The 24683-nt window shown below is 32.2% G+C and overlaps 2 protein-coding genes and 1 long non-coding RNA gene across 5 annotated transcripts; all 3 read right to left on the reverse strand.

The window, feature by feature from the left end:
• Positions 1–4178: 4178 nt before the first annotated feature.
• Positions 4179–9699, reverse strand: LOC148604524 (uncharacterized). 2 transcript variants are annotated; one of them, XR_015916108.1, is made up of 4 exons: positions 9579–9699; positions 7084–7305; positions 5592–5701; positions 4179–4589 (listed from the first exon to the last, which is right to left on the reverse strand). It is a non-coding gene; the product is annotated as an uncharacterized LOC148604524 (long non-coding RNA). The 2 variants fall into 2 exon arrangements; XR_015916107.1 differs by having other exon boundaries at positions 7084–9699.
• A 4031-nt stretch (positions 9700–13730) lies between these two features.
• LOC148604525 (uncharacterized) lies at positions 13731–19752 on the reverse strand. 2 transcript variants are annotated; one of them, XM_088548965.1, is made up of 3 exons: positions 19697–19752; positions 15104–15213; positions 13731–14101 (listed from the first exon to the last, which is right to left on the reverse strand). In XM_088548965.1, the coding sequence occupies exons 2-3, from the start codon at positions 15162–15164 to the stop codon at positions 13851–13853; spliced, it is 312 nt and encodes a 103-aa protein (XP_088405091.1). In that variant the 5' UTR covers positions 15165–15213; positions 19697–19752; the 3' UTR covers positions 13731–13850. The 2 variants fall into 2 exon arrangements, with proteins under 2 accessions (XP_088405091.1, XP_088405090.1); XM_088548964.1 differs by lacking the exon at positions 19697–19752 and adding an exon at positions 19597–19659.
• Positions 19753–21579: 1827 nt separating this feature from the next.
• Positions 21580–23124, reverse strand: LOC148604526 (uncharacterized). Its single transcript, XM_088549324.1, has 2 exons — positions 22993–23124; positions 21580–22021 (listed from the first exon to the last, which is right to left on the reverse strand). The coding sequence occupies exons 1-2, from the start codon at positions 23051–23053 to the stop codon at positions 21693–21695; spliced, it is 390 nt and encodes a 129-aa protein (XP_088405450.1). The 5' UTR covers positions 23054–23124; the 3' UTR covers positions 21580–21692.
• Positions 23125–24683: the final 1559 nt, after the last annotated feature.

Below are 24683 nucleotides of genomic sequence, written 5' to 3' on the forward strand. Positions count from 1 at the left end.
AAATTAGTAGGCAATCATCTGGCACTATTTGCGGTGGATCTCTGGTCACCTTTGAAATATCTTCGTGCAGTTCTGTCCCTTTCCGCAATGCACACCTCCAAGCACATCAGTAAAAGACATTGTATTTACGAGAACATAAAAGTCGAAATTATGACAGTTAAAACAGTATTTTGTGAACAAAAAGTGAAACTACAGAAAAATATATATACTACTGAAAAAAAAAAACAAAACAAAAACGAAAGAAGAGGCTTGCAGAACACTCCATGCCAATGCCATGTCCGACGATTTGCAAACAAAATAAGAAGAGAAATATAAACATTTATTTATTGGTTGACAAGTTTATGATGGTTACAGTTGAAATCAATTATTGATTTAAGCAAGGGAACATTTAGAGTATCTGAGAGTGTATTTTTGTGACGATTAAGGTAATTATTACATAAGGCTCTGTTTTTCTGTTTTTGTATAGGCCATAAGCAGTACAGGTGAAAATCCATTTTCTAACATATTAATTAGCAAAATGATGTCTGTGTGCAATAAAATATCATATTGTACTCTCGAGCTAAATTTATGAATGAAAGAACGTGGCACAAATCAATGAAATTGTAATAGCCAATCAAATCGTTTATAATAAATGACTCGAGCCAATAAAAAAAAATGTATCGGAAACTAATCGGAACACAATTGTTTGAAAAATGGCTGTGCCAAGCGTAGACGGTAACCCCAACAGTACTAGTAATGAAGCTAATAAAAGATTTGCCGATATAACTAATTCAGAAATCACTGAAATTATGAAGGAAAAGGGTGCTGAAAACACATAAAAATTAACAGACCAGGAGCTGAGACCTTTATCCACATATTTACGTGAAAAGGACATGTCCGTAACTCCTTAGGAATTAGAGACTTTAGGAATGCGCACGATTATACTCCTACGTTAATATTATCAAAAATGTATATGTACATTGAAAAAAATATTTAACACAAAAATACAAAGATAAATTTATTTTGATATCACTGCAATAAGACTATTCACACAAAACCGTAAAATAGAAGCTTATGTAATAAAACATATTAATGAATGTAACAAATATAAACTCATATTGATCTCGTTTAAGTGCAGTAATTGTATACAGTTGATATAATGGTGGAGTTATTGCAGCTCTTCAAAAAATGAGAGAATCCCCTTTGATCTGTTCAATATGGTGATATCTATTTTGTCTAGTGCAAAAGAAGTTATAAAAGCAAAATAACCCACTAAAAACTTGAAATAAAATTGTCAATAGTGTGAAAGCACTTTCCCTTTCGTTTGAAAGTATATTAAATAATGAATGTACATCATACACAACTCCAGTTGTATTTTTGATATCTGGGAGAATACGAAATAAATGTGAATTGTTACTATGGAAACAATGTATCTATACTTAGTTTCCGTTGAAGATAGTCAAAATAATCCTAGTTTTACTCACAGAAATGCATCGTTACATGTATTCAAAACTCGTTTGCTCGACATGTATGTAAACATTAAGTTAAAATTCGAACCCACCTTTTGAATTATATTTACGAAGTTACACAATGCAAGAGGCCTACAATATCAAGTATTCCAACCGATAAACATAACAATGTCAACATGAACTTGACGGGAACAAGGTTGGGGTTACCAGAACAACTATCTAAAAATGTAAAAACGAAGGTTTTAGATTAACAAGACATTTATTTTGTCCGGATAGTGAATACAAATAATCAAGCAAAACACGATTATGAAGTATATAATACACTGAATTGCAAGATTTCAACGATCAATTCTTTCTGAACTGGTTTTTCAAAATGAGTGGAATTTATTTAAATTTGGACCTTGTTCATGACGCCAAATATATTTAAGTATTAAATTTCCGTTTGAAACTGGACGCTGATCCGTAAAGGGTTTGTAATTTTTATTTGATGTTTTGGGAAATGGATTGCATCACCTTTCAATTTGAAAAAAATGATAATATCCAATATATATCGGTATATCTTATATTCCAGAACCCGAGAGAATATAAACTGAGATGAATATCCAACTTGGCATATTGTAATGTACGAAAATATAGAAACTTTTATTAGAAAAAAAAAACAATTAAGATATCTAAAAATGTTTAATGGTGTAATGGTATACGATTACCTTTCTAAGTAACTAAGTGAAAATAATTAATATCATAATTATCTGTATATAATGTATGTATGAATGTTTGTGTTTTGTTTTTGTTCTCTTTACATGCATGCGTCTGCGGTTAAATGAAATCTTTGTCTATCAAGATAAAAGTTCAGTTATTGTAATATCAGTAGATACGTGTGTCTTGTACATGTTCCTGGCCTAAATGAGGTCTGGGTTACTGACCTACAGCTGCATGTGCAAAAGGCAAAGAATACAGTTGTTACACAGTAATAAAAAAAATGTGACTTTTTTCACAACGTTTGTACGACACACACTTATCTATCTGACTATTAATGATTGCTAATTCTGCAAATGGAACGATGAACATGAACACCAAAGAATGACAACTTGAGAAAATACGAAAAGAGAAAATTGGAATTGGTACAAAAGACTTCTTTTTTTTTCTTTAATGAGGTGATATGAAAAAAAACCAACACTACAACAAACATACAAACAAACAACAACAAAAAAAAAGAAAAACAAGAAAAAAAAAACAAAAAAAACACCATCTTTTAAAAAGATAGCCGATGAATTATACGATAATGTAAAGGGTACAAGTGGAGGCTAATTTCATATTGTATTCTGAATTTGATGGTTATTTTGATATATACATTTGTTTTGGCTTAGAAAGGAAGAATTGAAATAATATTAGGACGGAATTTTTCAGTTTCTCAAGGAAAAAAAATACAACAAAACAGAAATGATAAGCGTACAATTAGAGCCCACCTCATGTCACTCATCTTAATTATGATAACGGATTGGGTGAGGGAGTCTGACGTATGATTGTTTTCAATCAATTAACATTTGTTTTAATGATAAAATGGAGTTTCAAGGAATTAAATTTAACGAAAATGAGTACAACTCAGTACTTAAGTGTTAAGTACGAGTTAAAATACCTATTTGCTACCTTATGAAGTCGTATTTAGATATCATATGTAGGGCAATTATTGGAATCCTTAAAATTCTATCATTATTAGGACACGATTTTCGTTGGATGTGAAAAATACAATACTAGAATGCGCAGGAAGAAATCTGTGATAAAAATGGACGTTCTAGATCAATATCTCTTTCAACGATTTTATTTGGTAAACTGGTTCACTTTAAATACTGTCATTGATTCTATACAAAATTTCAAATATGTACAGCAAAGAATTTCCCGTATTAGAGCCTTGAATTTTAAGGATACTATCTTTTCGTCGAATGAAATTCAGTCTTGTATTCCTTACATAATATTTCCGTGGATAAGCTCAACCAAAAACTGGGAGCATGGACCAAGTGCACCGGTAGGGTAAGCGTCCTCTGATAGAAACACCCACCCAGTTGCTCATAAAAAGTCAAGTCCGGGGTAGACAAACGAGGAAAGGAAAACTGTGACCCGTTGAATAAATCAGTTTTCATGGTGCAGATGGATACACCATAACGATCCACGAGTTAATGATGACGACCATAAAATGTCTGTAGTGAAGAAGAAATCCCTGGACAAACCAATTCCAGGAGCACCTCCACTAAGAAAAGGGGATGTACTCAGGTGTTCAGGGAAGGTAGACAATTCCTTTTCTGCTCGTTGAAAGTCATATCCAGAGAAAGAGGAAGAATATCAATTATAAATAGAAGTCATTTGGACACATAAGATCACTCAATACGGACGTAGCATAAAAGATAATGATGAAAATAGTATGCGATTCAATAAATTTTGTGTCAGTTTACGCTTGATGAACCACGTTGCTGCTAATGAACAACCGTGTCCTGTGGTAATATTAAAGCTATCACAGAATATAGCACTGAATTGAATTGGAAATTCTTGGGAACTTCCGTCGGAAAAACAATAAAAGAAGAAGTACAAGTAAATAACTCCCCATTATTTCTGTGTTATACAAGTTTTTGTTAAACATGATAATGGTCATAATGTAACAAGTTCTGTCTTTGTTTTAAAATGACAAGTGAATGAAAATAAACTACAAAATCATCAATGAATTAATTATTTCTTTATTGTATTTTTTCAATCATGCTGATGATTATAACAGTTGTTGAATGTTTGCTAGTTGTGGTTGGGACCAAGACCGTGTCCCTGGCGATCAGGTCCTTGTTGATCAAGGTTGCCATGACCATGTCTGTGGCGATCATGATTGTGGGCAACACCATGTCCCTGGTGAACGTGCCCTTGTTGATCAAGGTTGCTATGATCATGTCTGTGGTGAACGTGGTTGTGACCAAGACCGTGTCCCTGGTTATTATGGCTACCATCATGATCGTGTTTGTGATGATCGTGGTTGTGACCTAGACCGTGTCCGTGGTGATCGTGCTTTTCACCATGATTATGTCTTTGGTGATCGTGTAATGTCATTTTCTTGATTGTTGATATGTTCTTGGATTTTACTCAAAATTCCGTTCTTTATTTGCCCTTCAATAAACATTCAATTTATATATGTAGTAATGTGTTTACACAGTATTTCCAGATATTGTAAAAAAGGTTTGATCTAAAGCGGAACCGTATGTTTATTTGAATGTTTCGTCTCATTTAACTAGAAAGAGAGGGAATGTCTTTGTGATATACAGATAATAAAACTCTTAATTGGTAAAAACTAACTTCTCATTTAAAACATATACCATCCCCCTATTTCATGTAGAAAAATCCTAACCCCCCATAGAATCCTAATTGCGTTTTTCTTTATCAAATATTAACAGCATCATATTGAATTGTATATTTCTAAATACTTAAAAGTATAAAATTTTATTTTTCATTAAATTGAATATATTTGGTATACAAATAGATATGTTTAGAACCTTATTTCCCCATGCTCCCCATTCTAAATTCTAATCTCCCATTTGCCATTAACATTCCCCATTTCAATTCTCCGCCTTCCCATTTATCACCCCCATATACCATATAATGGGAAGAGTTTCCCTACAACTACTCTAGTACTTGACATGAAACTGAATGCGACTAATAAATGCGGGAAAGTGCGGATCTGCGCCGAGCATTCAAAATGATTTGGAACCTACTTTGTAATGTGTAAATCAAATATTTTGATTGTCATAGTAATTCACCACTCTGGAACAAATATAAAGTTTTTATCGTCATCAAACAGATACAAATGTTAGTCAAAATAAGAAAATTCGGACTGTTTTCTATATATTGAAATGTTCAATTATTGTAGGTGTTGAAACCTAATTTTACTAGCGCATTTAGGTAGAACAGGAATACAATTGCAAACATTTAGTTAAAATAGTCATAGAAGATTTATTTTGTGTTGAAGACTATTTTATAGGAAGTAAATTTTACCTATAAGCAACCAATTTACAGCATATTTTTCGATGATTCTATATCTTTTTCAAATTAAATTTTACAGCCAAAAACTGAAAACTATGGGTCATAATAGTCAATAATTAGTACTTTACTTACCGTGGTGATTTCCATCCACCATAGCCAGAAACAAGACACATAAACCAAACAACATACACATTATGACTTAAGAATCCTTCTTGACAATACTTGCTTGTTGTTGACTGTAACTGTTATATAGTATTCATTATATAAATAAACAACATTTCTGTATCAATTTGTTTATGGAGGCAGATAAAAAGTTCATAGCATTTGTTCTTTGTTTCATACTCGTTTTTTTGTACTGAAATGATTCAATTGAATGGTTATTGATGTAAATTTATATTTTTATATTATTATAACCCATGATACCATTGTTTATATTGTAATTGTATGTTGTATATATCTATATCATAATACAGGATCAGTGTGTGAACTAGTACAAGGTACTAATATATGTCTATCTTGTCTTAACAAAAGTTATTATTATTATTATTATTATTATCATTTATCAGTAGTCATGATAAAATAAACATTCATTTTGCATCGGGAGAGTGAAACGAAACATAGTTCATCAGATCTTAATGGAATATCATTCAGTGAACGATGCAACAAAAAAGCATATAATATATTAGTAAGAAGTACGACGTGCATCTCTGCAAGAGTGCGTTTTGTATTATGTACACATAAAATATGACTAGACTAACCATACATATTACATATAAATTCAGAAATGTGCTACAACATCATTTTTCAAAAGAAAAAAAAACAAAAACAACGCTTCACTATGTTTATGGTGACAATGAGAGAAGGGTGAACTAATATACGGTCATTCAACAATGGATACCTTGTACAACTTTTCGGGGTAAAATATATTGACGACAATGAGAACGACAAAACATTTGGTTTACATGACGATCATCCTTCAAATTTATTAAGTTTATATTTGTCAAGTCGCTCATTGGTGGCAAAGACTACTCTTTAAAACTGCATGTTCGATAAGACGATTTGTTTTCTGTAGGATAGGCTGAAAAATAACATTATCGAATTCAACATGAGCTTCAATATGTTTCGAACTTTTTAAAATCCTTCAGTCATGCTGTTTAAAAATTTCCAAGGCAAGATACATTTATATATTGATTTCCTTATTTTTATCCACCTTCAATGGCATACTGTAGTAGCTACGCCAAAATTTTTATAATCAATTTCTTTCTCGACGTACTTTTCAGTACATGTTGTACATAAAATAACAAAAATGGTTAGTGATGTGTTTATACCATTTCAACTTTGAAAATCTTTGTGACGGACAGGCGAAAAACAATATGTCTCCCCATCAAAGTGTGGGGAGACATAATAACCATAATTTAGTTTTCTTATAAGTATTATATATAAGTAGTAGTTTTTGTATATTCTTTGACTGGAATACGAAATTTGATAGCACATCCAAAGAAATAAGACACAAATGTTAGGTGCAAAGTTCGATTTATTACCAAGAAGAACTGACAAAAGATGGAGGCACTGGCACGTTTTTAACGGAAAAACAAACACATATGCTGCAGTTCTATAGGTTCACCTTTTCATGTACAGCTGATATTTTCCTTCTTTGATGAGAAGAATTTTTCTATCTATATTCAGCTGAGCCTTTTCCTTTGATAGTCTTTCTTTCTCCGTCGCCAAACGTTCTTGTTCTACAGCCAATTTTTGTCTTGCAATTTTGACTAGCGCGTCTTCTGTCAATCCTGATAGTTGCGGTACTCGCATGGGACTACTGTTATCGTCACCAGATGAACCATTCCTAGAATCACCGGTGGAAAAATACAACACAACTATCTATAAAACAAATCAGTTTGATATATACAAAAAAATGTTCTGATAATTTTAACTTAAAGAATAGGAAAAATGATCTTTTCTTGATCAATAAGGTGAGCGAGAACTCGGAAATTAAGGGATGGGAACCGAGAGGCCGGAGGTCTGGAAAAGGGAATCAAGGACCACCTGCAAATGGAAATATGTTACCTCACCTGATTCGTGTGTGGCATTGAAATCGTCAATGCTTGGTACCATAGTAATATCATCTATCTGACAAGTGTAGATCCCACCCGCTATCCCTCCGATCAGCGTGTCACCCATTATGCCTACTATCTTGTCTTGAAAGGGAGTCCGTTTATCCAGAGGGGGCATCCATCAATCTTTTTTGGTCTCTCTGCTTACAGATGCAGCTTTCTTCTTGATACTACTTGACGATTTCTTTCTTACCTCTTTTCCCGCCCTTTTATGTGCTATTGAGTTGACAGTGTTGACCTTGCTGCTAAAGAAATCCTATGCGCGTTTTTACCGGCATTTGTCGCAACTGTACTCTGTTTGCTGAATAAGATCTTGTGCAGTTTCTCGTCTGATAAGACATGCAAATTTGCCTCAGTAAAGTTTAGATTTCTCTTATTCCCGCACATCATTTGCCACAGAATGACCTGCACGTGTCGGTTCAAACATATATTTATGGAACTTTGACCTGAATGTTTCACGATTCAGTGACACTTTATTCAAACAAATTTTGCAACTGTTCTATATTCTAACACATACAAGTAACAATCGAAAATCAAGAACTTCGGTTTTTAAATTTACTCACATGCATGTAATTAGGAATCAATAATTTGATTTTTTTTTTCACCAAAAATGTGAAAATGCAAAACAAAAAATAATAATAAAAGAAATAAAAGAAATAAATGTGCACTTTCATTCGTATTCCCGTAGTATTAACAATAGAGAAAGAGTCTAATACCAATTTAACATAATATATAGTGATGGAATCTATACTGAAATGGGACCATCGAGTCATGAAGTAAAAAACAAATGATGCAAATGTAGACATTCAATGTTTCATTAATATCATGGATTAAGAATAATATAAGTAATATATTATTGTTGACCTGAACGGAGCGAACGAGTCAAAACATGCAAGTAATCTAGAAATCACTGAAGCAAATTCAAGCAGGTGGAACCATTAACTGTTTCGCTCTGAATATCATCATATCAATCTACAGTACAATTGTAGCTTGGTAAGAGGAACAACGCTAAATATGCAGAAGGCAATGATAAACTGTCGAACCAACCTTAAGAATATGAAGAACAGATTTAATAACACGCTTCTAATATACACTGATGAAATTATATTTTAAAGCGGGTCTCTCCTGTACCGTTATCGATAGCAAATAGTCGACTATTTGCATAAAAGTATTTGAAAGAAATTCTCGTAAATTACTATCATAAATACAAGGGAACAATGATTCGTTGTCGCTATATCCATCATTTTTATTTTTTTTAATAGCGACACCAATATATTCATATATTTACTGTTCAAATAATAGGTCGATGAGATATTATATCCAGTAGGCATGCGATGAGTTTGAGATAGTTCTGCTCCTTTCCGCAATTCATTTATGAAAACATAAAAAGTCGAAATTAGGACAGTAAAAAACAGTATTTTGTACAACAGAAAGTGAAACTACAGAAAGAACAAAAACAAAACAAAAACGAAAGTAGAGGCTTGTATTACACTCCAAGTCAATGCCATGTCCGACCATTTGCAAACAAAATAACAAGAAAAAAATAAAAATAAAATATAAAAAATAAAGATCTTATTGTCAATACCGTTAACAGTAATTTATAATTTGGTCATTTTCAAAATGTAACTGTGTGCACATTGTGTGATCTATTTTGTCCAGTGCAAAAAAGTATTACAAAAGCAAAATAATCCACCAACACCTTAAATTAAAATAGTCAATAGTGTGAACGCACTTTTCCCAATTCGATTGAAAATATGTTATATCGAAAGCCACTTTTCTTCAAATTATGAAAATAAATCACACACAACACGTGTTGAATTTGTGATATCTCGGAGCATATGAAATAAATGTGAATCGTTACTATTGATACAATGTTTTATATGCTTAGTTTCCCTTTATTATAATCAAAATAATCCTAGTTTTACCTACTGAAATGTATCGTTACATGTGTTCAAAACTCGTTTGCTTGACATGTATGTAAACATTAAGTTAAATTCGAACTCACCCTTTGAATTTTATCTACGAAGTTACTAAATGCATGAAGCCTACAATATCGATTATTCAAACGGATAAACATAACAATGTCAACATGTACTTGACGGGAACAAGGTATGAGTTACCGGAACTATCATCTAAAAATAACTGAAAAAGGAAGCTTTCAGATTAACAAGACATTTATTTAGTCCAGATAGCAAATACAAATAATCAAGCAAAACACGATTATGAAGTATATTATTCATGGAATTGAAAGATTTGAACGACCACTTCTTTCTGAACTGGTTTTTCAAAATGAAATTTATTTACATTCAGACCTTGTTCATAACAGGCCGAATATATTAAAGTATTAAATTTCCAATTGAAACTGGACGCTGGTCCGGAAAGGGTTTCTCATATTTAAATTATGTTTTGGGGAAATGGATTGCAACACCTGTTAATTTAAAAAAAAGATAAAATCAGATGATATACAATTGCACCATGTTTAAAAAGAAGATAGCCGATGCATTATTCAATAATGTAAAGGGTACAAGCGGAGGCTAATTTCATACAGGTAATATTCTGCATTTGATTCTTATATTGATATACATTTGTTTTTGGCTTAGAAAGGAAAATTGTAGTAATAATATAATGATGCAATGTTACAGTTTCTCGAAAAAAAAACAAAACAAAATAAAGACAAATAAAAACAAATGATAAACGTACAATTAGAACGCACCTCATGTCACCCATCTTAATTATGATAAAGAATTAACATTTGTTTTAATGATAAAATGCAGTTTCAAGGAAAACGAGTACAACTCAGTACTTAAGTGTTAAGTATGAGTTAAAATACTTATTTCCTAAATTCTATAATTATTCGGACACGTTTTTCGTTGGATGTTAAAAATACAATACTAGAATGCGCAGGAAGAAATCCGTGATAAAAATGGACGTTCTAGATCAATATCTCTTTCAACGATTTTATTTGGTAAACTGTTTCACTTTAATTACTTTCATTAATTCTGTACAACTTTTCAAATGTGTAAAGTAAAGAATTTCCCCTTGTGGAATCTTGACCTTTAAGCATACCATCTTTTTGTCGAAAGAAATAAAGTTTTATTTTCCTTATGTAACATTTTCGTGGATTAGCGTCTAGGGTTTCACGTAATGTCAAAGCGACTGCGATGTCAAGAAAGGATGATGGTTTGAATATGAATACTTTATGTTCAATTAAGACCTTTTCAAGACGGAGCAATATGTATGAAAAAATACATGGACAAACCAATGCCAGGAGCACCTCCACTAAGAACAGGAATGTGCTCAGGTGTTCAGGGAAGGTAGACAGTACCTTTTCTGCTCGTTCAAGATCATATGCAGAGAAAGAGGAAGAATATCTATTACAGATAGAAGTCATTTGGATAAATCAGATCAGTAAATACGGACGTAATGAATATCGGAAACTTTGAAATAAAGATCATAATTAATAGGCAACATATTATAGACCAAGTAGCTTTTGTATCAGCCGCTGTGGCTTTTTGAAGAAACTGAACCATTAGTTGTGCCCTTTGTCTGTCGAAACAATGAGAAGTGGACATATCATCCATACTTTATTTGTGTTTAGAACAATATCTGTATATCTGATAAAACTATACAAAGTTCCAGCTTTTAATTATTGTCTGTATTTAAAATTGTGTTTTTTTTCAGATTTTTTTGTTTTGTTTTAAAGATGCATCCACTCGGAGTCGGTTTCAATTCTCGGTAATTTTTGCTACAATTATATAATTACCTCGGATGAAGAAATATTAAACTATTCCTGAATTATTTGCTTGAATTGTAGTGTTACACGAACCAAATAACGCCAAAAAATAAGAACAGTAAGTTCTTCCAGGATTTTGGCACAAAGATCGAAACTAGCAGAAAAGTTGATAAAAATAGTATGCGATTCAATAAACTTTGTGTCAGTTTACGCTTGATGAACCACGTTGCTGTTAATGAACAATCGTAAGATGTCCTAAAGTTGGTTATGCAAACATCATTTTGTCAACATTGTAGAACAATGTTTTTAATTTAATTAAGAGTGAACTCTAGCTTTAATTAAGATATGATATTTCGATGAAAATGATATATACATTAAGATCATTCTAATTGCGGACTGTTGAACAATCGACTATGATTTTGTCACAGTACAACGTAGTTTTATACAATATAACACGTTATAAAATGATGCTCAACCAATCAAAGTGCTTGGCACAAGTCAAAAAAAGTTCTTTACGAATATATGGTGTATTTTCTTTTAATCAAAACTCAAGACATAAACAAATGAAATCTGTTTACATATTATGTGTACAAATTCTAAAGAAAGGATCAACATTAGACGTCGATGAAAGGATTTATATATACATATATCAAATCAAGTCTACCGGACCGTCTTAACTGACGAAACAATGCAATATTGCCACTTCTTGTTTCTAGATTTCGGATTAAATGGAACAAATAAGATTTCTTTCGTTGTATGTAAGTGGTTTCAGTAACAATAAATTTAAGTCGATTTATTGACAAATCATAAGATGTTTATTTATTGGGGTTTAACGTCCGAGCAGCAATAAATGCCTCAAATCATAAGAAGGTCCTGTGGTAATATTAATGCTAGCACAGATTATAACACTGAATTGAATTGAAAATTCTTGGGAACTACCGTCGAAAAACAATCAAAGGAGTACAAGTAAATAACTCCCCATTAGTTCTGTGTTATACAAGTTTCTGTTAAACATGGTAATGATCATAATGTAACAAGTTTTGTCTTTGTTTTAAAAAAACAAATGAATGAAAATAAACTCAAAAATCATCAATAAAGGAATTAGTTCTTTATTGTATTTTTTCAATCATGCTGATGATTATAGCAGTTGTTGAATCTTTACTACTGGTGGTTGTGTCCCAGACCGTGTCCTTGGTGATCATGCCCTTATTGATCAAGGTTGCCATGATCATGCTTGTGGTGATCGTGGTTGTGACCAAGACCATGTCCCTGCTGTCGAAACAATGAGACGTGGACATATCATCCATACCTTATTTGTGTTTAGAACAATATGTGTACATCTTGGTTTCTTTAATGATAAAACGATATTAAGTTCCAGCTTTTAATTTTTTTTCTGTATTTAAAATTGTGTTTTTCAGTTTTCTTTTTGTTTTAAAGAAGCGACCCGTCCAAGTAGCTTTCAATCCTCGGTCATTTTCGCTACAATTATATAATTACCTCGGATGAAGAAAGATGAAACTATTCCTGAATTGTTTGCTTGAATTGTAGTGTTACACGAACCACATAACGCCAACAAATAAGAACAGTAAGTTCTCCCAAGATTTTGGCACAAAAATCGAAAGTAGCAGAAAAGATGATAAAAATAGTATGCGATTCAATAAACTTTGAGGCTGTTTACGCTTGATGAACCACGTTGCTGTTAATGAACAATCGTAAGATGTCCTAAAGTTGGTTATGCAAACATCATTTTGTCAAAATGTTAGAACAATGTCTTTAATTTCATTAAGAGTGAACTCTAGCCTTAATTTAGATATGATATTCCGATGAAAATGATATCTATTTTAAGATCATTTTAATTTCGGACTGTAGAACAATCGACTATGATTTTGTCACAGTACAACGTAGTTTGATACACTATAACACATGTTATAAAATGATGCTCAACCAATCAAAGTGCTTGGCACAAGTCAAAAAAAGTTCTTTACGAACATATGGTGTGTTTAATCAAAACATAAACAAATGAAATCTGTTTATATATTATGTAATTAAACCCCAAATCTAGAAACAAGAAGTGACAAAACGATGCAATATTGCCACTTCTTGTTTCTAGATTTCGGATTGAATGGAACAAATAAGATTTCGTTCGTTGTATGTAAGTGGTTTCAGTAACAATAAATTTAAGTCGATTCATTGACAAATCATAAGAATGTCCTCTGGTAATATTAATGCTGGCACAGATTATAACACTGAATTGAATTGAAAATTCTTGGGAACTACCGTCGAAAAACAATAAAACTAGTACAAGTAAATAACTCCCCATTATTTCTGTGTTATACGAGTTTCTGTTAAACATGATAATGATCATAATGTAACAACTCTTGTCTTTGTTTTAAAATAACAAATGAATGAAAATAAACTCAAAAATCATCAATAAAGGAATTAGTTCTTTATTGTATTTTTTCAATCATGCTGATGATTATAGCAGTTGTTGAATCTTTGCTACTGGTGGTTGTGTCCCAGACCGTGTCCTTGGTGATCATGCCCTTATTGATCAAGGTTGCCATGATCATGCTTGTGGTGATCGTGGTTGTGACCAAGACCATGTCCCTGGTGATCGTGCCCTTGTTGATCAAGGTTGCCATGATCATGTTTGTGGTGATCGTGGTTGTGACCAAGACCATGTCCCTGGTGATCGGGTCCTTGTTGATCAAGGTTACCATGATCATGCTTGTGGTGATCATGATTGTGACCAAGACCGTGTCCTTTGTTGCCCACAATGCCGTTCTTTAATTGCCCTTCAATAAACATTCAATTTAAATATGTAGTAATGTGTTTAGACAGTGTTTCCATATATTGTAAAAAGGTATGGTCTAAAGGTAAAGCGTATGTTTATTTGAATGTTTCATCTCATTTAATTAAAAAGAGAGGGAATGATGGATATCTTTGTAATATATAGAGATAATAAAACTTCTTAATGGAAAAAATACCTTTTCATTTAAACCATATACCATCCCCCTATTTCCCACTAAAAATCCCCACTACCATAGTATCCTAATTGCGTTTTTCTTTATCAAATATTAACAACATCATATTGAATTTCATATTTCGAAATACTTAAAAGTATAAAATATTATTTTTAATTAAATTGAATATAATATGTATATAAATATATGTTTTAGAACCTTATTTCCCCATGCTCCCCATTCTAAATTCTAATCTCCCATATGGCATCAATATTCCCCATCGCCATCCCCTGCCTTCATATTCTCTACACCCATATACCATATAATGGGAAGACTTTCCTTATAACTACTGTAGTGTACTTGACATGAAACTGAATATGACTAATAAATGCTGGAAAGTGCGGATCTGCGCCGAGCATTCACAACAATTTGCAACCTACTTTGTAATGTGTAAATCAAATATTTGTTTGTCATAGTAATTCACCACTCTGGAACAAATATAAAGTTTTTGTCGTCATCAAACAGATACAAATGTTAGCCAAAATAAGAAAATTCGGACTCTATATATTGAAATGTTCCATTCTTGTAGGTGTTGAAACCTAATTTTACTAGCGCTTTTAGGTAGAACAGGAATACAATTGCCATCATTTAGTTAAAATAGTCATAGGAGATTTACTCTATGTTGAAGCCTATTTTATAGGAAGTAAATTTTACCCATAAGCAACCAAGTTACAGCATATTTATTGATGATTCTATATCTTTTTAAAATTAAATTTTACAGCCAAAAACTGAAAACTATGGGTCATAATAGTCAATAATTAGTTCTTTACTTACTGTGGTGATTTCCATCCACCATAGCCAGAAACAAGACACATAAACCAAACAACATATACATTATGACTTAAGAATCCTTCTTGACAATACTTTCTTGTTGTTGACTGTAACTGTTATATAGTATTCATTATATAAGAAAACAACATTTCTGTGTCATTTTTTTTGGAGGCAGATAAAAACTTCATTGCACTTGTTCTTTGTTTCATACTCGTTTTTTTGTTTGTACTGAAATGATTCAATTGAATGGTTATTGATGTCAATTTATATTTTTATATTATTATAACCCATGATACCATTGTTTATATTGTAATTGTATGTTGTTTAAATATATATTATAATACAGGATTACTGTGTGAACTAGTACAAGGCACTAATATATGTCTACCCTGTCGTAACAAAGGTTATTATCATTTTTATTATTATTATCATTTATCAGTAGTCATGATAAAACATTCATTTTTCATTGGGAGAGTAAAACGAAACATATTGCATCAGATCTTAATGAAATATCATTCAGTGAACGATGCAACAAAATAGCATATAATATATTAGTAAGAAGTACAACGTGCATCTCTGCAAGAGTGCTTTTGTATTAGGTACACATAAAATATGATTAGACTAACCATAAATATTACATATAAATTCAGAAATGTGCTACAACGTCATTTTTTCAAAAGAAAAAAAAACAGAAACAACGCTTCACTATGTTTATGGTGACAATTAGAGAAGGGTGAACTAATATGCCGTCATTCAATAGATACCTTGTACAACTTTTCTTTGAAATGATATGATTGTCGGGGTAAAATATATTGATGACAATGAGAACGACAAAACATTTGGTTTACATTCAGAATGGATGACGATCATCCTTCAAATTTATTAAGTTTGTATTTGTGAAATCGCTCATTGGTGGCAAAGAATACTCTTTAAAAACTGCATGTTTGATAAGACGATTTGTTATCTTTCGGATAGGCTAAAAAAATAACATGTATCGAATTCAACATGAGTTTCAATGTGTTTCGTACTTTTTAAAATCCTTCAGTCATGCTTTTTAAAAAATTCTAGAGCAAGATACATTTGTATATTGATTTCCTTATTTTTATTAACCTTCATGTCAATGGCATACTGTAGTAGCTACGTCGTACATTTAAAAATGAATGTTTGTGTTACATACATGCAACATATGTGCCACTGAAGGTTTAACAAAAAAATTTTTATAATCAATATCTTTCTTGACGTAACTTTCAGCACATGTTGTACATAAAATAACAAAAATGGTTAGTGATGTGTTTATACCATTTCAACTTTGACAATCTTTGTGACGGACAGGCGAAAAACAATATGTCTCCCCATCAAAGTGTGGGGAGACATAATAACCATAATTTAGTTTTCTTATAATTGTTATATATAAGTAGTAGTTTTTGTATATTCTTTGACTGGAATACGAAATTTGATAGCACATTCAAAGAAATAAGACACAAATGTTAGGTGCAAAGTTCGATTTATTACCAAGAAGAACTGACAAAAGATGGAGGCACTGGCACGTTTTTAACGGAAAAACAAACACATATGCTGCAGTTCTATAGGTTCAGCTTTGTCATGTACAGCGGGTATTTCCCTTCTTTGATCAGAAGTATTTTTCTATCTATTTTCAGCTGAGCCTTTTCCGTTGATAGTCTTTTTTTCTCCGTCGCCAAACGTTCTTGTTCTACAGCCAATTTTTGTCTTTCAATTTTGACTAGCGTGTATTCTGTCAATGCTGATAGTTGCGGTACTCGCATGGGACTACTGTTATCGTCACCAGATGAACCATTCCTAGAATCACTCGTGGAAAAATACGAAACAACTATCTATAAACCAAATCAGTTTGATATATACAAAAAAACGTTATAATAGTTTTAATTTAAAAATAGGAAAAATGCACTAGCCCCTTCCCTTGATCAATAAGGTGAGGGCGAGAACTCGGAAATTAAGGGATGGGTACCGAGAGGAAGGAGGGCTTGAAAAGGGAATCCAGGACCTCCTGCAAATGGAAATATGTTGCCTCACCTGATTCGTGTGTGGCATTGAAATCGTCAATGCTTGGTACCATAGTAATATCATCTATTTGACAAGTGTAGATCCCACCCGCTATCCATCCGATCAGAGTGTCACCCATTATGCCTACTATCTTGTCTTGAAGGGGAGTCCGTTTATCCAGAAGGGGCATCCATCAGTCTTTTTGGTCTCTCTCCTTACAAATGCAGCTTCCTTCTTGATAATACTTGAATATGAAGACGATTTCTTCCTTACCTCTTTTTCCGCCCTTTTATGTGCTGTCGAGTTGACAGTGTTGACCTTGCTGCTAATGAAATCCTATGCGCGTTTCTACCGGCATTTGTCGCAACTGTACTCTGTTTGCTGAATAAGATCTTGTGCAGTTTCACTACTTCGTCTGATAAAACATGCAAATTTGGCTCAGTAAAGTTGGATTTCTCTTATTCCCGCTCATCATTTACCACAGAATGACCTGCGCGTGTCGGTTCAAACATATTTTTAAGGAATGTTTATGATTCTAAACTTTGACATGAATGTTTCACGATTCAGTGACACTTTATTCAAACAAATTTTGCAACAGTTCTTTATTCTAACACATACATGTAACAATCGAAAATCAAGAACTTCATTCGGTTTTTAAATTCACATACATGCATGTAATTAGGAGGCATTCATTTGATTTTTTTTTGTTCAACAAAAATGTGAAAATGCAAAAAAAAAATAAATAAATAAATAAAACAATCCATACATCCATCCAAATAATCAAAAGGTTGTTGCCTTTTCATATATGCATTTTTGTTTATTTGATATAGCAATATCAACCAATTTTTTAATAACAAGCTTAACATAAATGATACTTTAAACATTTCACAAAATATACTAAGGATGTCTTTATAACTTTTTAGGTGAAGACATGTCTGAGATAGCTTTGAGACACAAACTAACATTGTCATAAGATGATCTTTACTCCATCATAAAGTTGGTCTTAGAACGTGACTTAGGACATATCATAGGATAGCTTCGAGAACCCCAACCCAGTTTATTTATAAATGGGTAAATAACCAGATTAGATTCCACGATAGTATTCGTATACGTAATGAGGTAATACCTTAGATGTTCTCTCAACTTACTACTATTAAACAACTGTGCAGTTTAACAAACATGTGCACTTTGATCCGTATTCCCTTAGGCTTAACAACAAAGAAAGTGTCTAATACCAATTTAACATAATATATAGTGATGGAATCTATACTGAAATGGGACCATCGAGTCATGAAGTAAAAAACAAATGATGCAAATGTAGACCTTCAATGTTTCATTATTATCATGGAATAAGAATAATATAAGTAATATATTACTGTTGACCTGAACGGGGCGAATGAGTCAAAACATGCAAGTAATCTAGAAATCACTGAAGCAAATTCAAGCAGGTGGAACCATCAATTTTTTCGCACAGAATATCATCATATCAATCTACAGTACAATTGTAGCTTGGTAAGAGGAACAACGCTAAATATGCAGAAGGCAATAATAAACTGTCGAACCAACCTTAAGAATATGAAGAACAGATTTAATAACACGCTTTTAATATACACTGATGAGATTATATTTTAAAGCGGGTCTCTCCTGTACCGTTATCGATAGCAAATAGTCGACTATTTGCATAAAAGTATTTAAAAGAAATTCTCGTAAATTCCTATCAAAAATATAAGGAATCAATGATTCGTTGTCGCTATATCCATCATTTTTATTTTTTTTACAGAGAAACCAATATATTCATATATTTACTGTTCAAATAATAGGTCGATGAGATATTATATTCAGTAGGCATGCGATGATTTTGAGATAGTTCTGCCCCTTTCCGCAATGCACATCTACAAGCACATCAGCAAAAGATATTTTATTTATGAAAACATAAAAAGTCGAAATTAGGACAGTAAAAACAGTATTTTGTACAACAAAAAGTGAAACTACAGAAAAAGACATACTTTACTAAAAAAAACACTAACAAAACAAAAACAAAAACGAAAGTAGAGGCTTGTATTACACTCCAAGCCGATACCATGTCCGACCATTTGCAAACAAAATAACAAGAAAAATAAAAATAAAATATAAATAATAAAGATCTTATTGTCAATACAGTAATTTATAATTTGGTCATTTTCAAAATGTAACTGAGTGCACATTGTGTAATCTATTTTGTCCAGTGCAAAAGATATTACAAAAGCAAAATAATCCACAAACAACTTAAATTAAAATTGCAAATAGTGTGAACGCACTTTTCCCTATTCGATTGAAAATATATTATATCAAATGTCCCTTTTATCAAATTATTAAAATACATCACACATAACACGTGTTGAATATGAAATAAATATGAATCCTTACTATTGATACAATGTTTTATATGCTTAGTTTCCCGTTATTATAATCAAAATAATCCTAGTTTTACTTACTGAAATGTATTGTTAAAAGTGTCCAAAACTCGTTTTCTTGACATGTATGTAAACAAGTTAAACCTCGAACTCACCCTTTGAATTTTATCTACGAACTTACTCAATGCATGAAACCTACAAAAATACAATACTAGAATGCGCAGGAAGAAATCTGTGATAAAAATGGGCGTTCTAGATCAATATCTCTTTCAACGATTTTATTTGGTAAACTGGTTCACTTTAATTACTTTCATTGCTTCTGTACAACTTTTCAAATGTGTGCAGTAAAGAATTTCCCTTGTGGAACCTTGACCTTTAATTACACCATCCTTTTGTCGAAAGAAATAAAGTTTTATTTTTTCTTACATAACATTTTCGTGGATAAGCGTTTAGTGTGTCACGTAATGTCAAAGCGACTGCGATGTAAAGAAAGGATGATGGTTTGAATATGAATACTTTATGTTCAATTAAGACCTTTTCAAGACGGAGCAATATGTATGAAAAAATCCATGGAAAAAACCAATGCCAGGAGCATCTCCACTAAGAACAGGAATGTACTCAGGTGTTCAGAGAAGGTAGACATTACCTTTTTCTGCTCGTTGAAGGTCATATTCAGAGAAAGAGGAAGAATATATATTATAGATAGAAGTCATTTGGACAAATCAGATCAGTAAATACGGACGTAATGAATATCGGAAACTTTGAAATAAAGATCATAATTAATAGGCAACATATTATAGACCAAGTAGCTTTTGTATCAGCCGCTGTGGCTTTTTGAAGAAACTGAACCATTAGTTGTGCCCTTTGTCTGTCGAATCAATGAGGAGTGGACATATCATCCATACTTTATTTGTGTTTAGAACAATATCTGTATATCTGATAAAACGATAATAAGTTCCAGCTTTTAATTATTGTCTGTATTTAAAATTGTGTTTTTTCAGATTTGTTTTTGTTTTAAAGATGCGTCCAGTCGGAGTCGGTTTCGATTCTCGGTAATTTTTGCTACAATTATATAATTACCTCGGATGAAGAAATATTAAACTATTCCTGAATTATTTGCTTGAATTGTAGTGTTCCACGAACCAAATAACGCAGGATTTTGGCACAAAGATCGAAAGTAGCAGAAAAGTTGATAAAAATAGTATGCGATTCAATAAACTTCGTGTCAGTTTACGCTTGATGAACCACGTTGCTGTTAATGAACAATCGTAAGATGTCCTAAAGTTGGTTATGCAAACATCATCTTGAATTAAGATATGATATTTCGATGAAAATGATATTTACTTTAAGATCATTCTAATTGCCAACTGTTGAACAATCGACTATGATTTTGTCACAGTACAACGTAGTTTTATACAATATAACACGTTATAAAATGATGCTCAAGCAATCAAAGTGCTTGGCACAAGTCAAAAAAAGTTCTTTACGAATATATGGTGTATTTTCATTTAATCAAAACTCAAGACATAAACAAATGAAATCTGTTTACATATTATGTGTACAAATTCTAAAGAAATGATGAACATTAGACGTCGATGAAATGATTTATATATACATATATCAAATCAAGTCTACCGGACCGTCTTAACTGACGAAACAATGCAAAATTGCCACTTCTTGTTTCTAGATTTTGGATTAAATGGAACAAATAAGATTTCGTTCGTTGTATGTAAGTGGTTTCAGTAACAATAAATTTAAGTCGATTTATTGACAAATCATAAGATGTTTGTTTGTTGGGGTTTAACGTCCGAGCAGCAATAAATGCCTCAAATCATAAGAAGGTCCTGTGGTAATATTAATGCTAGCACAGATTATAACACTGAATTGAATTGAAAATTCTTGGGAACTACCGTCGAAAAACAATCAAAGGAGTACAAGTAAATAACTCCCCATTATTTCTGTGTTATACAAGTTTCTGTTAAACATGGTAATGATCATAATGTAACAACTCATGTCTTTGTTTTAAAATAACAAACGAATGAAAATAAACTCAAAAATCATCAATAAAGGAATTAGTTCTTTATTGTATTTTTTCAATCATGCTGATGATTATAGCAGTTGTTGAATCTTTGCTAGTGGTGGTTGTGTCCCAGACCGTGTCCTTAGTGATCATGCCCTTAATGATCAAGGTTGCCATGATCATGCTTGTGGTGATCGTGGTTGTGACCAAGACCATGTCCTTGGTGATCGTGCCCTTGTTGATCAAGGTTGCCATGATCATGTTTGTGGTGATCGTGGTTGTGACCAAGACCATGTCCCTGGTGATCAGGTCCTTGTTGATCAAGGTTACCATGATCATGCTTGTGGTGATCATGATTGTGGCCAAGACCGTGTCCCTGGTGATCGTGCCCTTGCTGATCAAGGTTGCCATGATCATGTCTGTGGTGATCGTGGTTGTGACCAAGACCGTGTCCTTGGTTGCCCACAATGCCGTTCTTTAATTGCCCTTCAATAAACATTCAATTTAAATATGTAGTAATGTGTTTAGACAGTGTTTCCAGATATTGTAAAAAGGTATGGTCTAATGGGAAAGCGTATGTTTATTTGAATGTTTCATCTCATTTAACTAAAAAGAGAGGGAATGCTGGATATCTTTGTAATATATATAGATAATAAAACTTCTTAATGGTAAAAATACCTTTTCATTTAAACCATATACCATCCCCCTATTTTCTTTAGAAAAATCCCCACCCCTATAGTATCCTAATTGCGTTTTTCTTTATCAAATATTAACAACATCATATTGAATTTCATATTTCGAAATACTTAAAAGTATAAAATTTATGTTTAATTAAATTGAATATATTTTGTATATAAATAGATTTTTAGAACCTTATTTCCCCATGCTCCCCATTCTAAATTCTAATCTCCCATATGGCATCAACATTCCCCATCGCCATCCCCTGCCTTCCCATTCCCCTCCCCCATATACCATATAATAGGAGAAGTTTCCTTACAACTACTGTAGTGTACTTGACATGAAACTGAATGTGACTAATAAATGCGGGAAAGTGCGGATCTGCGCCGAGCATTCATAATGATTTGGAACCAACTTTGTAATGTGTAAATCAAATATTTTGATTGTCATAGTAATTCACCACTCTCGCGATACAAATGTTAGTCAAAATAAGAAAATTTGGACTGTTTTCTATATATTGAAAGGTTCCAGTAGGTGTTGAAACCTAATTTTACTAGCGCTTTTAGGTAGAACAGGAATACAATTGCAATCATTTAGTTAAAATAGTCATAGAAGATTTACTCTATGTTGAAGCCTATTTTATAGAAGGTAAATTTTACCTATAAGCAACCAATTTACAGCATATTTATTGATGATTCTATATCTTTTTAAAATTAAATTTTACAGCCAAAAACTGAAAACTATGGGTCATAATAGTCAATAATTAGTACTTTACTTACTGTGGTGATTTCCATCCACCATAGCCAGAAACAAGACACATAAACCAAACAACATATACATTATAACTTAAGAATCCTTTTTGACAATACTTGCTTGTTGTTGACTGTAACTGTTATATAGTATTCATTATATAAGAAAACAGCATTTCCGTGTCATTTTTTTTATGAAGGTAGATACAAACGTCATTGCACTTGCTATTTGTTTCATACTCGTTTTTTTATATATTGTATTGAAATGATTCAATTGAATGGTTATTGATGTCAGTTTATATATTTTTATATTATTATAACCCATGATACCATTGTTTATATATATTGCAATTGAATATATATATATAGATATATATATATATACCACGTCTCAGAATGTGACGACTCTATTTGCTACACTGCTCCATCGGATCAAATTGATACAGGGGAGATATATAAACGTATAGAAAGGTCTGAAAAATTCCCAACGATGTTAGAACTGTCAAATTTGCGATGCAAATTTTTGGTCGTTCCCTCCGCGGGACTCGAACTCGTACTGCTGTGACATCTATGGCAACACCGCCTGCACAAAGTCCAACGCCCTAGACCACTCAGCCAGCTAAGATATATATATATATATATATATATATATTATAATACAGGACCACTGTGTGAACTAGTACAAGGTACTGATATATGTTTATCCTGTATAAACAAAGGCTATCATTATTATTATTATCATTATTATTTATCAGTAGTTATGATGAAACAATTATTTTTCATTGGGAGAATAAAACGAAACATACTGCATCAGATCTGAATGGAATATCATTCCGTGAAAGATACAACAAAATAGCACATAATATATTAGTAAGAAGTACAACTCGCATCATCTGCAAGAGTGCGTTTTTGTATTATGTACACATACAATATGAATAGACGAACCATAAGTATTACAGATAAATTCAGAAATGTGCTACAACATCATTTTTCAAAAGAAAAAAAAAACAATGCTTCACTAAGTTTATGGTGACAATGACAGAAGGGTGAACGAATGTCATTCAACAACACATAACTTATACAACTTTTCTTCGTAATGATATGATTGTCGGGGTAATATATATTGATGACAATGAGAACGACAAAACATTTGGTTTACATTCAGAATGGATGACGATCATCCTTCAAATGTATTAAGTTTGTAATTGTACAATTGCTCATTGATCGCAAAGAGGACGCTTACCCTACCGGTGCACCTGGTCCATTCTCCCAGTTTTTAGTGGAGTCTGAGTTGCTCATTTACTTTTGTTACTTTGTATGTATGATTTTAGTTACTTTATGTTCTTTGTTGTGTATGTCTGTTTTCCATGTCTGGTCTTTGTCCCTGGATTACATTCTTTTGATTACCGCTATAACCTTTGTTCCCTTGATTATTCTTTTAAAAACTGAAAATTTGATAAGACGATTTGTTTTCTGTAGGATAGGCTAAAAACTAACATGTATCGAATTCAGCATGAATTGCAATATGTTTCGTATTTTTTACAATCCTTCAATCATGCTTTTAAAAAATGTCCAACGCAAGATACATTTGTATATTGATTTCTTTATTTTTATTAACCTTCATGTCAATGGCATACTGTAGTAGCTACGTCATGCATTTAAAAATGAATGTTTGTGTTACATACATGCAACATATTGCCACTGAAGTTTTTACAAAAAAT

Source organism: Perna viridis, chromosome 10, assembly GCF_037379345.1.
Source record: "Perna viridis isolate PV_CMFRI_1.1 ecotype Kerala chromosome 10, ASM3737934v1, whole genome shotgun sequence".
NCBI lineage: Eukaryota > Metazoa > Mollusca > Bivalvia > Mytilida > Mytilidae > Perna > Perna viridis.